Here is a 15227-nt window from a genome sequence, read left to right on the forward strand (position 1 = left end):
ATGTATAATATGAATATGCGTAATATTTTTATATTACAGAAATATAAAAATATGTTTATTATTTTTTCATAGATTTAAAAATCATAATAGGACAAGCTGATGTAGTTTAATGTTTTATTTGGTAATACTGTATATTTATCCATCAAGTGAACATCCACATGGGAATTAAACAAAGCATCAAAGACATGCATAGTCTGGTTCTTCTACCACAACTTTTATCATGTGGTTCAGACACTAGGTCTCACATTCCTGCTCTTTTCAGCAAATCATAAAAGAGAAAGACAAAGACTGGTAAAAATAACACAATGATCATATAAATCAAAGGTAATAACACATTTTTAAAAAAGTAGAAACGTGGAAACAAAATCATTTAACTTACGCCATTAAAATTCAATAATTCATACAAAGCAGTTTAAGCAGTTATAGCTCGATGCATATTAAACATTAAACTTGTAGATTTATATAGACTATTCGTAAGAGTTCAAGCTTGTTTATGACAATGCTTCTGATATGAAGAAAGAAGTGAGGATATTGAAACAAAAATCTTAATTTAAATCACACTTAGGCAAAAAAAAAAGCTTCGTACATTTATGCTGGAACACTGATAGCCAAAATAGAAAGGCATGAATTGAACAATTACCCATAAGAATGCTCCCTTTGTCAATACAAATGATCTCGGTGCTGATTTTATACAATGATTGTGATGCATTAACGAGTTTAAGCAAAGTATACCTTTGCTTAAAGCAAAGCATACCTTTGCCTATACTTTACCCCTTATAATTAGTAAAGCTGTCTATACACGGTTTTATTAACAGTTTAACTCTAGGGGAGTTTTCAAAAATAGTGGAGTGTTCCTTTAAAGGTACAATATGTAAGTTTTCGCCACTAGAGGTCGCATTTTCAAAACAATTACAAAGGCAAAGTTTGATGAAGCTATGAAGGAGGATGTTCACGGATGAGGTAATGAATAAATTTTTTATTACCTGTACCTTCCATAGTTATTCAAACAGCGAATAAATTATACAGAGAATGCAAGCAAAGAACATTTACACTGTCAAAGAACATTATGACTGACTTAAGTCTAGCACGAGTTTAAGCAAAGTATACCTTTGCTTAAAGCAAAGCATACCTTTGCCTATACTTTACCCCTTATAATTAGTAAAGCTGTCTATACACGGTTTTATTAATGAATCTCTTACATCATACGTACATCTGCACTTTGTTGTTTATGATGAGAGAATTCACGTGAGAGCTGAATTCAATGAGCGAGTGCCGTGCACTGAACAAAAACTCATCTGAACGCCTCTGATTGGCCATTGCATTCATAAGCTCAACAGACTCGTGTGTGATTGGTTATAATGCGCAACACTGTAAAAACGCATAAAAAATCATGGCGCAATGCTGCGGTCAACACTTTATTTCATTTGCATTTTATTCACGACAGCCGATATGGATTTAGTTTAACTGTACAGCAGCATTTGTGTCTGTGTGTTGCCATAGTTTCTACAAGTGGAAACTGAGGATATGCAGATATTACATCATTGATCGGTGACAATGACCAGGGATGAGTCATTATTTAAAACTGGAATTTCTCTGGATTTACAAATACTTGGGAACTTTTTGAATAACATAAATACACAACTGCATAAAATATATAACACTGTGCAAGTAGTTTTTGGATATTTAATATGGAAATCTTACATATTGTACCTTTACGAGTCCAACCCAAAGTCTCTATAAGTGTGTTTCTGAATACTTTTGCTCTATTCTACACTATTTTGTAGTATAACTAGTGCAAGTATTGAGTACCCAAATGATGTAGTTCTTCAAATGCAAAAACAAAGTGTGATATATTCCACACTTTATGCACTATATGAACAGGAAAACTTTTATAGGCCTAATATATGGATGGATGGATGGATAGACAAATGGACGGATGGAAAGAAAGACATAATTACACAGATACCTGGATGGATGGATGGATGAATGATGGACGCATAACAAATGGATGGATGGATGGATAGAAGAATGAATAGACAGATAATTACTCAGATCGATGGATGGATTGATTCATAGATAAATGCATGGAAGGAAAGAAAGAAAGAAAGCCCATTCTTTAAATTCTGAATTGTGCACTAACCATGTTGACAGTATGTTGCACAGTAATGATTATTATGTGTACACAGGAGAAATAAACTCACCTTGCAGTCACACCCCATCTGATAGCGCTGACTGAGGCTCTTCTTCTGGGTGGCACTCATGGATTCCCAGGGCATGATGAGATCACACAGAGTCACGTGCATCTTGCCGTTGGCCTCCGCCTTGCCTGGAAACACAATGTGCAGACAAAACAATCTGAACCGTCTGCGAACATCTGATAGTCACAGACACAACGAGGCCCAACAGACAAAATAACAGCACGAGAACACAATAACAAGTCGCCACGTTTATAAACCGAACCCTTCGGTTAGTCACCTATTGTTCTGTATTATGACTGAACCACGTTATGGAGGTCACTGGAGAGTCAAAGTGCAGATTTGGTGAAAAACGCTACATGCAAAAGCTTGAACCCTGATGGTGGAGAATATGAGTAGCTAACCACAATTTGGGACTTCACAAAATGGGAGGGAACATACAAATACAATGACATAAACAACCTCAAGATGGTTTCTATTTTTGCCCAAAGCGAAGGTTTCTGAAGGTCTGCTCTGGTTACAATCTGAAACCTGGGTAGTGTCTACTCAGTGTGGAGAAGGGAACGTGTGCCTTGAAAACACAACCTCAGCAGTTACTCCGCACTACAGGATCAGCTCTTTCATTATTTTACCTCCCCTCCTCCTCTAAAACTTCAGCTTTAAAGGCAATTGCTACCCTCCACAGACCTCTGCCTTGTCAACTCTGTAATTTGGGCTCTGCTGGAATGGTCTGAGATGGGGAAACCAGAAGTTGTCTGTGTTCATCTTTTGACGTTCTTTTATATTCTGTGTTTTTTCCCTTCAGAGTTGCCTGCTCAGCAAGTTCATTAGAGAGAAGAGAAGAATACTGAAACCCAGCTGTAAATTCAGCACATTGTACATCAATAAGTCATAGTTTGTAAACTAATGTCCTGTCTAAAAACGGATCGCCTTGAGTGAAGCATGAGCCAACTGGCAAGTGCTTTGCTGTGAAGGCAGTAACCAATAGCATTGTGTGGTTAGACTGTACATTTATTTGACCAAAAACAACAGCTGCAGAGAAATGTCAATTTTTTCTTTTTTTTACCTGAGATGAGGTACTCCTTCTTGCCGTTAGTGTCCAAATTCGTCACCCCACACACTGCAGATGTGGGCGCGGTGAAGATCACGTCAATGTGGCGATCCGGGCCTTTGAACATCTGAGGAAAGCAGAATCTCTTGTTTTATTCAATGCAAGACATTTTCATTATAGGTTAGATCTGAATAACAGTTGTCATCTTCATCCCTCACCTTGATCTGCTTAATCTCATATTGGATCCGCTTGATGGGGTTCCCATAAATATCATTCCCAGAATCCACTTCTTTTTTTCCAACCACTTTGGCCCTGATTACTGCAGGGAAAAGAATAATGAAAATGTTAATTTCATGAACTAACTGCAAAAAAAACATATATATATATATATACACATACATACATCATTACATAAATCAAATAAACAAATAAAAAAAGGTAAGAAAACTTTGTGAGGTGTAAATAAAGTTGGAAGTTTCATGGTGCCATAAAATTTTAAGTTTAATCAACTTAAAATGAAATGTGAATTTTTCTTAAATAACAACTTGGATATTTAATTAATCTGAAGTTCACTCCAATATTATACATCATATATTTCCAAAGATTTCGGTTTTTCTCAATTTAAAGGGGTCATATGATGCGATTTCATTTTTCCTTTCTCTTTGGAGTGTTACAAGCTCTTGGTGCATAAAGAAGATCTGTAAAGTTGCAAAGACTTAAGTCTCAAATCCAAAGAAATATTCTTTATAAAATTAAGAGTCAACCACGCCCTACTAAAACGGCTTGTTCTAACTCGCCCCCACGTCTACGTCACGATGTGGGAAGATTTACGTAACGCTGCCCAAACGTTCACGCAAAGAAAAAAGGCGTAACTTTTATTCTTGCTGTAGTATTGTTGTTGCCATCGCCACCATGTCGTGAAGGCGCTGTGTTTCGTTGTGAAAGCGAAACTACTTTGTTTGAAAATTTTTTTTTTATTAAAGAATTTGCCACTGATGATTCAAACGCGAGTTTTGAGCAGTGTAGAGTAGCGTTTGTAGTTTGCCATTTTTCCGATCACAAATGCAGACATAGTTTTATGTTTACGCGGCGCAATGCAATAAAGTGCGTAAAAAGACAGTATAAGTCATTATAATCCATAATTATGTCCCTACTGGATGCAATAAATGCCTCGTTTATAATGGGTTTTAATGTTTTTGTCTCGTCGCTCCGGCTGGGACAAGGCATCACAATATGGTAAGGGGCGTAACATTTCTGTCACACGCTTGAGGTATTCGGCCAATCACAATGCACTGGATAGCTGGCCAATCAGAGCACACCTTGCTTTTCAGACCGATGACCTTGTAAAAAGCGTTTCAGAAAGGCAGGGTATAAAGGAGAAACAATAATGTACAGTATGTGGAAAATAATGTGTTTTTTGAACCTTAAATCGCATTAAACACATTTCATTACACCAATAATGTTCTTTTTAGCAACATCATATGACCCCTTTAAGTAGATAAGAGACAGGAGCTGAACTTGCATGGGGCGTTTCCAAGATGGCCTGACTTGCCTTCTTGGGACTAAATGTGTCATTTCTGTTAGCGCAGCATTGCTAAAACAAAGCAGGGGATTTCCAATTCCCAGCACACCTTGCACAGGAATGAATGGGGTGAGTACAAGTTGTATTTAAGTGTCATTTGAATTGTTTTTAACAAGATGAGAAATAGGAGGTTTTATTGTTATTTTGGAATAGAGAAATGTTTCTGTTATGTTGGTGTTTTGGGTTACCATTGTGGTGAGCTTGAGCTTAGGTTGGTAAAAAACTGCATTTATCATGCTAACATGCACTGTTCTTAGCTATACTTTAACTGCAAGAGATTCAGTTGGGTTAGTTTGACATGTGTCATTTTATTGTTTTACTCAATTCAGTTATGTTTCCAGTGCAGTTTCAGTTTAATTCAATGTTAAGAAAACCCATATCCAAAGTTTAAAAACCACTGTCAACAACTAAATTAAGTTCAGCCAAAGAATATTTTTTTCTAAGTGTGTGTAATCTTCTCAATGTTTTTCCACCACTACTTGGACTCAGTAAAATATACAAGCTACAGCACAAGGGCTGTAGAGATTAAGTCACGTCATCATAAAAAGATGAAAAGGCTCTTGTACTGTACTTTCTCCCTGCCACCTCTCATCTGAGGCCTTGTCTAAACACCAGCGAGAGGTCTCTCTCATTTAAAGAGAGTCATGCCCCCAAACCCAAATCCCATTTCCTGCAAGTTGAGCATTTGCAGCTGTCCAGCATTTCTTTAACTCTCTTTGTCAGGTCAGCCAACATGCGCCAGACACGCCTCCTCTAGAGAAGCTAACACATGACAACCTTGCGCTGACTCATTCATTCTCTTGCCTTTTATACTCACCCTTATTTTCCTAAATCGTTTTTAAATGGCTGTTATTTTTTCACTGAAGTACTGCACGGAAACATAGAATGGAACTTAAATGGATGAAAAGAAGCATCTCTATCATTCAATCTATCACCCTCCACAACCCTAAACTTCAGCCGTGTCGTCCTCATACAGTCAGCTTTACTTTAACAGAAGAATAAACAGCTGCAAACCTTCGAATATAAACTGTGTATCACATTAATACAAACTCTGCTGCTTAAACTAGCAGAGCAGAACTTAAACAATGATTTCATGCTTTAGTGTTTGTCTGTTAAGCAGAATAAATTGTATATGTTATTGACTGGTGAGGGGAAAAAGCTGGATGGGAAGTTGAGCATCAGTCAAAGATCATGTGAGATTTCTGATTTTTGCAAAACAGTCCAAAACAACATTCGACCCCATCAACTTTGGGTATATTGACAAAAAAACACAACATTTATCAAAATGTCTTCTTTTGTGTTCCACAAAAGGTCATACAGGTTTGAAACAATGTGAATGTAAGTTAATAACAGAATTTCATTTTTGGGTGAACTATTCCTATTCCAGACAGAAAAATTTAGAAGTGTCTTTACATTATATGTAAAGTACTATGCATGCAATCAACTGCCATTATTGCAAAATCACTGACAGGGTGATTAGGTCATTCTGAAGTGGTGTATTTTGCAATAATGACCAGATGAATATTCATTTTCTGACTTATATGGTTGCTTATTAAACAAGGAAACAAATGGACAGCAAACGCTGCAATGAAATGGAGATACAAATGAAGCACAGTTTATGAGACAAACTAGATTTTTACAAGTTGAATTAGACTTGCTACTTAAACTCTCAGGGCTAATTGAGGTTAGTTCAAGGGATAGTTCACGCTAAATTGAAAATTCTGTCATCATTTCCTCATCTCATTACAAAACTTTGTCTTTATTTCTTTTCGTGGAACACAAAAGGAAACGTTTTGAAGGATGTTACCTTTATGTCTCTTTCATATAATGAAAGTGGATGGGGACCAGGGGCTGTCAAGCTCCAAAAAAGCATGATAAAAGCATCATAAACTGAAAATATTGCTTGACCGCAGTGGTCACCATTTATTTTAATTGTATAGGAAAGAGTAGCTTGGATATTCAGCTATAAATATGTTCTTTTGTGCTCCACGGAAACACATCAAATGTGTTTCAAAAGACATGAGGGTGAGTAAATGACGACAGTCACAGAACTATTCTTTCAAATGTGAGGATGAAAAATAGATCAATTATATCACAGGAGAGTCAGAGATAGAAATGGAAAAACAAAGTGTAAAGTTTGCAGTTTTTGAGGCACTTGCTCACCATGGAAAATATGAGCCCGTGGATATAGGATGCAGGGACATAAAATAACTAGAAAAAGCACACACACACAGCCATTATTATACACCCATGGGTTCACTTTATGGGCTGGAAAAGACGCAAATATGAAGGCTTCATTGCTCTTAAAGTTAACGATAGCCCCCCTCCTCCTCCAGTTCAAGTTGCATGCTTTTCTGTGTATGTCAGGCCTTTCTGGGTCCTGAGCTATGGAGCATGATAACACTGTGCCAGAACTAAACATCAATATAGTCTTATTCTAAAACCAATTTATCGTGGTTCCAGTGTTAAAGTAGGTCAAGCCACAACACTAGTTGTTTTGCACCTAAAATTCCAGACGCTAGGCTAAAAAAGTTTTGAGGACAAGGAGGCCTCGCTTCTCCTGGTGAAGCAATCAAGCAATTCTCAAACAACTTCAGAGAGCATCCCGCAGTGAGCAGCAGTGGCTACTGCCTGACTCTGCAGACGTCACTCATTAGTTTGAGAGAGCGTTCTGTTACCAACATCATGCAACTTAAGAGTACAACCCAGTGATGTGGCTAATTTAAAAAGACGGATGACCCCATAGCAAGTCTGTAAGTTTCAGCTTAGATTAGATGGTACATTTTGCAGTAATTGACTACTGGCTATTTAAGTGACAGATGTGTAAGAGTCATGGTCAAGAACCTATTAAGGGAAAATTCTGTCATCATTTATTCATGCTTATGTTATTCAAAACTGTATGACTTTCTTCGTTCTACAGAACACAAAAGAAGATATTTTGGATTTTTTTGTCCATTAAATGAAAGTCAGTGGCCAGTGTTGTTTTAAATCTCTTTGACTTTCAATGAATAGACATTCTTCAGAATATATTTTGTGTTGCACAGAAGAAATAAAGTCAAGTTTGGAACAACATTCAGCAACCTATATAAATACAACTTTTTATTAAATGCAATTTGACTCCACATTTCTAAAACTTTGCATTGTGACTAATGTTTTTGCACATTAAAATATATCTTTTTTATGATTTGTTTCCTGACATGTCCAGCTGCCCACCCCAGATGTAACGCAACAGCTCCAGCCTCATCTAAAACTTCTATGCTTGTCTAGGTCTTTCATATCAGGTCAGTCTGATGTTTTCATGCTGATAATTTTTAGCCAAGAAAAAAAAACTTCTTGAGCGAACGGTCAGCACCAGCATAAACATACTAAATTTGATCATATAAAAATGTAAGGAAGCTTTCAGTGTGGGATCCTGATAGCTTTAGCTTTATATTTTTTCTTTGAGATTTAATAATTAAAGCATCAGAGGGATCATAGAGTGATGTTCTGCAGTATCTGTCTTCAGCTTCATTCCCACTGCTTCATTTTTCCTGCCTGACCCACATTCCTATTGCCCGATAATCATGTATATCCCACAATGCCTGCTCCATCTACGGATGACTTACACACTCTCTTACATATGCACATATCATAATCAAAATGTCATAGTTTCCATGAAAATATACCCACCACAAATACTAGCCACATCCTGAGTTTCCATATGCCTGCACAGCTTTTAGCAATCATGACCAGCGCGGAGCCCAGGCAGACCACTGCACCAAAAGTCCCCGAACTCCTCTTCTACTCCTACCTTACCAACCAAAATGTATTCCACCTCACAAGTATCAAATACAATATTATTTTTAGTTTCAGAGGCCATTTGGTTGTCTTTACCTTTTAAACATCATAAGGACAAACCTCAAAAGTTTTCCTAAAAATATGGAAAATTTTACTTAAGAATTTAATATCAAGGAACCAAATGTTTTAAACAGAATGCAGCAATCATCTGCATTAATTGTTTTCCTGCATGATAACGTTCCTCCATGCACATGACAGAAATTTTAATAATTTCATAGAAATAATGGTAAGATTCTTACCAAGCATTATACATTACAATGTATGCTTTACAAAAATGTAAAAATAAATAAATATGGACCAGCCACATGGCAAGTAATTGTGTAAATTAGCTCTCCTACACCACAGGGGTAAAAACTGAACAGGAAAATGGACCTGTTTTGCTTCCACTCTGCGTGCGGTTTCTTTGAATTAATTTCTTTCTGTTTGAACTCCTGACACAATTCATCACTGTAATAGAGCACAACAGCCTGGCTACTGAAGTAAACTCCCATTCTTTTTCTCAGATTAACTGCCTTTTAACAATAATATATAAATGTTCCAGGAGCTCTGAGGTTTTAAGCAACAGCATATGCTTCTCTAGAAGATTTTAGCTTTTTACTTGCATTTAAAAAAAGTAATTTAAATTCTACTGCTAAAAATCATGAAAAGAATTCTACCAATCAGAGTTTCTGTTAACAGAATTGTGGCATAAGAACTCAGCACTGAAAATTGTGTGCTTTCAAATTATTTATATATTTTCTGTATATTTTAAATTTTTCTCAATATTGTTTTTATACTTTTAAAATCAATGACTATAAATCAATATGTTTATATTGTACCATCATTTCTGATTCAATTTCTGATTACTTCATTCTCAGTGTTTGGTAATGCTTCGCACTGTAGATGGGACAAGTGTACACTGTAGTTTAACACACTGACCAATGATTTGTTTGGTATTTCAAAGACTTTCATTTCATGTTTCATACTGTAAAAATGAAAAGATGCACAAAAGACAGAATTTGCTGGATTTATGCACATCATTGTCAATGCTTGTTCAAGAAAGCCAGTGCAAATGTTCTAAGACTCTGAGGTTTACCAACATGGAAAAGGTCAGAGCTGGATAACTGACAGTTGGATGCTGCCCACTGCTTCAGGCCTGGGTATATAAACAGGCAGAGCGGACACAGCAGGATGTGGAGAAAGACTGGTTTGTGTGAGGTTTGCTGACTGCATTTAAATGCCATTCATTTCCCAGTTTTTATCAAAACACATGTGGGGAAAGATTTCACATTTGGATGTTTTTTGATGAGGTTCAGGTGAACAAACATCATTGAAAATGAATCATGTGATGCACAAGGTGATTGCAATGAGCATATCATGCCAGTGGGAGGGTGAAGATTTCCTGGAACTGGCTTACATATTTATTAGAGGTGTAACGGTACGCGTATCGTGTACCGATCGGTTCACCAGGCAAATTCCAAATGGAAGTGATCATTCCTATCCCCTTGGAGTGGGGACTTTGGAGTGAGCAGGGCACGTGCGTGCCATTCTGTAGTCGTTTGGAATGCACTTGGCAAAGGGGGCGATGTAATTTCCTAATTTCCTTGCCCGTGAAATATACCCCTAATATTTATGTATTTTTAGAAACTTTCCAGCTAACAATCTGTTCTTGATAACTACTTTTCTCTTTCTTTATTACCAAAAGAAACTAAGTGCTTGGCTTGGACCTGCAAACAAGGCTCAAATGTGGTTTAACCTTCAGTAGACTCAAAGAAAAGCAGTGTGAGATCTTCTCCGATGTTTATTGCTACTGTCTGGGGCTATTAAATGTGGCAATGAGCTCTGTCATATGTCACTGAGCCAGTGAAGACGACAGTTTCCAGACTAGATCTTTATTCTGTGAAACAGGTGGAACTGATTGGTTTGGTTATGACATCAAAGCAGCAATGTTCTACTTGAGAACGAGGTATGTTTGAATTGAATAACCAAAATAACCTTGCTCACTTGAGGCACATCATTGAATCAGGTCAAAGCAACAAATGGTACACTGGAAATAATGCTTGGAATTTTTACATAAAAAATGCTAACTCTTAAACATAAAGGTTATTGGCATCTATGGTTCCATGAAGAAACTTTAACATCCATGAAAACTTTCCATTGCACAAGAGGTTCTTTATTGTGGGGGAAAAAAAGGTTCTTTAGATTATTCAAAATTTTCACATTCTTTTTTAAATAGTTTTCTGTAAAAACATGTTAATTGAAGTTACCACATACAGTAAAAATTTGATGTTGTTATATTACATGAGTTGAATTTATTTTTTTACCGTAAACTGTATGGTTTATGGAAGTATGAATTACATTTACACTATAAATTTATATCACATTTAGTTTATTTATATTACTTTTACAGTAAATGATTTAATGTTTTTTTGTGAGTAAGAAAACTTACTGTGAAAAACTGCTCCTGTGTTACATCAGATTATTATATTTTAAGCAGTTTTGTTTCTTGCTTTTTTCAGTTATTTTAGGGTGTTTTATGTTACTATTTATGTTATTTAGTTAATGTTACACCAATAAAACCACCCACTAAATTAAGTATTACTCACTAAAAAGTGTGTGGCTAAATAATTTAGGTTGTCTAGGCTGTCTGAACAGCATAGTTTATCGGTATGGCTAGACACGACACACAAATCTTAAAACTTTAGGACACTTTTGCAGTCTGTCTGCTCCTTCACATTATTGTTCCCTTGTTACTCAATGAATGACCAGCATTGTTTTCGTGCCTCCAAGTACTGCAGTCTCTGGTCCTGCTACAAGGCTTTTGGGCACACTAAAGCTTTTCAAAGGGCTACCTCTGAGAAATGTTTGTACATTTGGCATCCTGCACTGGTAATTCCTCTTTTTTTTTTTTTTTTTTTTTTTTTTTTACAATTTATAACTTCCTCAACCTCCACCAAAGAAATCCTCACCACATCTGTATTCAGGAATGTTCAGCACCACACCCTGGCCTGCTCTCCTCTGACCCTTGTGACCCTTACAGTCTATTCACTTCCCTCATGACACCAGGCTTGTCACTAGACAGTTTGCCAAAAGGGATCAGGCGTGACTACGATTCCAGCTCATGACATTTGGCTCAGATACATATTTTGAACAGATTGGGCCTTTAGTTAGGCAGTTTATACAGTATAAAATGAGGCATTTACAATCCTCAAGGTAATCCTGTAGAGTCAACATGAATCGTAACTCATTTTATTTGTATGATTTGACACATTTCCATGCAAAACACCACGATTGTGCCCTCGTAATGCCACTTCAGAGGTCTGTGAGTGCACGCCACTGAAACAGAATATACTGTATCTCTGTACCATATTGGCTTTTAGCTGATACGGGAGAATTTTTTTTTTATTTTTTTTATCAGTATTGGTATACTCACATTTTACTTAACTGACAATTAATGCTCACTTAAACTTAATCTTTAGCAAGTCTCAAAATGGTGACTGATATTTCATACTGTACGTTATAATGGTGTGATTCCTATATTCACTTGTAGTATTTAAAACTGTTATCGTTTTTAGTGTTTTACTTTTTAATTGAAATAAAAGACACTTTATTAGCTGTTGGCCAAAGCATGAAAATGATTATCGGCTTATCTGTATCTATATTTTTAATAGTGATGCATCCCTAATATTTAGTGTAGGACTAGACTTGATTTTATCCATCAGTAATTGACTGAAAATTATGTAAACAGGAATTTTTCTTTGGAATTACACATGCACAAGTGAATCATTCACAATAAGATCAGGAACATGCATTAAGAAATTATACAGAGTCAACTTAGATTTCATGTTGACCTCACAATTTTATGGAAGCTTGTTTCCACCACGGAATAATAAAAATAAAAGATGGTGACTTTTCATCTCAGAATTCTGACTTTTTTTCTCAGAATTGTGAGATATAAACTCGCAATTGCGAGATTATAAAGTATAAAGAAAGTTATAAAGTCAGAACTGTGGGATCTCGCAATTCTAACTTTATTTCTGAGGAAAAAAAGTCAGCTCACAATTCGGACATTTTCTGACATAATTTCTATCTCACAATTCTGGCTTTATAACCTGCAGTTGTATGTTATAAAGTCAGAATTGCGAGATGTAAGGGATATAAACGTTGACTTTATTTTTCAGATTTGTGAGTTTATATCTTGTGAAAATTCACAATAACCTTTTTTATTCAGTGGCGGAAAACAAGTTTCCACTGGCTGCTTAAAAAATAGATTCGATTCATTCCTACTAATTCTGATCAACATACATTTCCCAGCTGTCCTCTTATTGTATGATTAATTAATTATTTTTTTTTCAGTGGTTTTGCAGACAAACAAACATTCTGAGCTTTGGAATGCATTCTGAACAACAGACTTTAAAAGCTCAAGGAGAGAAAAATCTAGTGGAAACCCAAAACCTCACAGATCTGGACTTGAAAACAAGGTCTAGATGTCCCTGAATGTGCATAGACTGATTCAGTGCTGTTCAGTTACTCAGACAGCATAAATGTATTTACACTAGAATTACAGTTGCGGAATAAATGTTACATTATGAAATTTGTAATAATATAAATAAAGATCTGAATAATTGAATTACAAAGAATTATAAATAACAATTAAATATAATAATAATCATATAAAAAATATATAATTACAAATAAATATTTAATACAATTCAAGATAATAATATACTTCAAATTGTAAGGCTACTCTGATGCTGCATTTCATTTACAGAAGTAAAGCAGCATTAGAGCAGCCTCTGATCCAGAGGTGGGTCAGAGTTGGCATGTTTTAGTGCTGCTTTTATGTGGCATTTTGGGTTTGTAAAGACGTAGGCTAATAAAATACCAACCTCAGCCCCGGTGGTTGTGATGCTGCATTTCATCTACAAAGCAGCATCAGAGCAGCCTTGAACTTTGTTGTTGTCAAGACAGATGATATACGTGTAGTTTCAGGTTTCTCTAATAATAATTACTTTACATTTGTGCGGCATTAAACAATATACATGCAGCCTTTGTGGTGTAAAGACGCATTAGCTCTAATGATGATGCATTTGCAGTAAACTCGCTATAGTAGCAATTTTGCATTGTGGCGTAGCATCGTTGAGATTGTTGACACGCACTTACCAACATCAGCATTGCAGAACGCCTGTTGAGGATGGACGGGGGAACAACTGCACGCTTCTGCGATCTCTCCCACCCGAAACAGTACCAGCACCACAAGTGTGCCAATACAGCTCCTGACACTCTTCATTGCTTCACTTTAATACCTGACAGCAAAATTAGAGGGAGGCAGACGATCTTCTGCGATGTCAACAATGATCCCAGTCCCTCACACAGCCGAAAAGTACAATGTCCACCGCCGTTCGAGATGCCACACGCTGAGTTTTAGTGTGACTACTGCTGTTAAATTCCTCAGAGACGAACGGGCTTGTTGGTAATAAAGGAAGTGCACTGCTGCTCTATCTTTAATGGTCTTTCCAGGCTTCTTTCTTTTCCACTGCCTTCTATGGGTGTGTTCTCATGGAGAGACCAGGTTCATACTGCTCGTGGACTCCTCCCTTTAAACCAGATTCAACCAGAGGTGGGCGCTTCATGAAGATCTTCAGAAGATTTCTTTCACTCTTTCTGTCAGGACAGAGTTTTATATAAATATACACAAGTATTGAATCAAATCTATCCTAAATGATTTTATGGCATATCTTTTTTTTTTTTACATGTTAAAGACACGTGTCTGTCAGGACAGAGTTTTATATAAATATACACAAGTATTGAATCAAATCTATCCTAAATGATTTTATGGCATACCTTTTTTTTTTACATGTTAAAGACACGTGCTTGTGTTTATGCACCGTATTATTATGCTAGAGCCTACTGTACCTATCACGCAGTGTACAAACTGACATTACAGCAACCGAAACATTAAAGGAATAGCTTTTCTTTTAGGATAGGATTCTGTTCCAAGTCTTCTAAAGCCACGTGATAGTTGAGTGTAAGAAAGAAACTCCTGAACAGTCTTTGTTCTCTAACAATCTTTTTTTTTTTTTTGTGATCAACATTTTTATTCAGATTTAGTTTCACACCAGAAACATTTATCACAATTCACAGTTCCAGAGAACTATGTACAAACAGATGCCATGAAGCTGTCCACTTGTACCAAAGGAGAGGAAGAAATACAATTCAGATATGCATAGCAGTAATGTCAACTTTCCAGCCTATCTAGCAACATCACAGCAATATTTGCCCAACTCCGAATAGTGTTGTCTTTTGCGCCTGTTGAGCCTGGCAGTGGTACCTTCCAGCAAGGCAATGTCTCTGAAGTATGATAGCCAGGTAGAAGTTGTGGGAATGGATGGTTCTATCCATAACTTCAAAATAGTCTTTTTGGCAGCAGTACTTGCAGCTGATAAGGTCCTTTTTTGATGAGCATTCAGCTGGAGAATGGAATCATCTAACAATAGAAAAAGCAGGGGATCTCGAGGTATATCCAAGTGCAGGAAATCCGAAAGAACAGAACATACAAATTTCCAAAAAGGAACCAACACTG

General features: G+C 36.5%; 1 protein-coding gene across 1 annotated transcript; it reads right to left on the reverse strand.

Moving 5' to 3' along the window:
• Positions 1-1829: 1829 nt before the first annotated feature.
• LOC107581596 (metalloproteinase inhibitor 2-like) lies at positions 1830-14212 on the reverse strand. The gene is made up of 4 exons (XM_016267224.1): positions 13808-14212; positions 3465-3565; positions 3262-3373; positions 1830-2326 (listed from the first exon to the last, which is right to left on the reverse strand). Exons 1-4 carry the CDS (start codon positions 13932-13934, stop codon positions 2136-2138), a joined length of 531 nt encoding a protein of 176 aa, XP_016122710.1. The 5' UTR covers positions 13935-14212; the 3' UTR covers positions 1830-2135.
• Positions 14213-15227: the final 1015 nt, after the last annotated feature.

The sequence above is a fragment of the Sinocyclocheilus grahami genome, unplaced genomic scaffold (genome assembly GCF_001515645.1).
Source record: "Sinocyclocheilus grahami isolate Dianchi unplaced genomic scaffold, SAMN03320097.WGS_v1.1 scaffold36.1, whole genome shotgun sequence".
Taxonomy (NCBI): domain Eukaryota; kingdom Metazoa; phylum Chordata; class Actinopteri; order Cypriniformes; family Cyprinidae; genus Sinocyclocheilus; species Sinocyclocheilus grahami.

Coding starts and splice junctions, on each gene's coding strand:
- LOC107581596 (XM_016267224.1), bottom strand. CDS start 13,934: ATGAAGAGTGTCAGGAGCTGTATTGGCACACTTGTGGTGCTGGTACTG. Junction 3,566..13,807: donor GTTCTGCAATGCTGATGTTG/GTAAGTGCGTGT, acceptor TTTTCCCTGCAG/TAATCAGGGCCAAAGTGGTT. Junction 2,327..3,261: donor GAAGGAGTACCTCATCTCAG/GTAAAAAAAAGA, acceptor TTGTGTTTCCAG/GCAAGGCGGAGGCCAACGGC.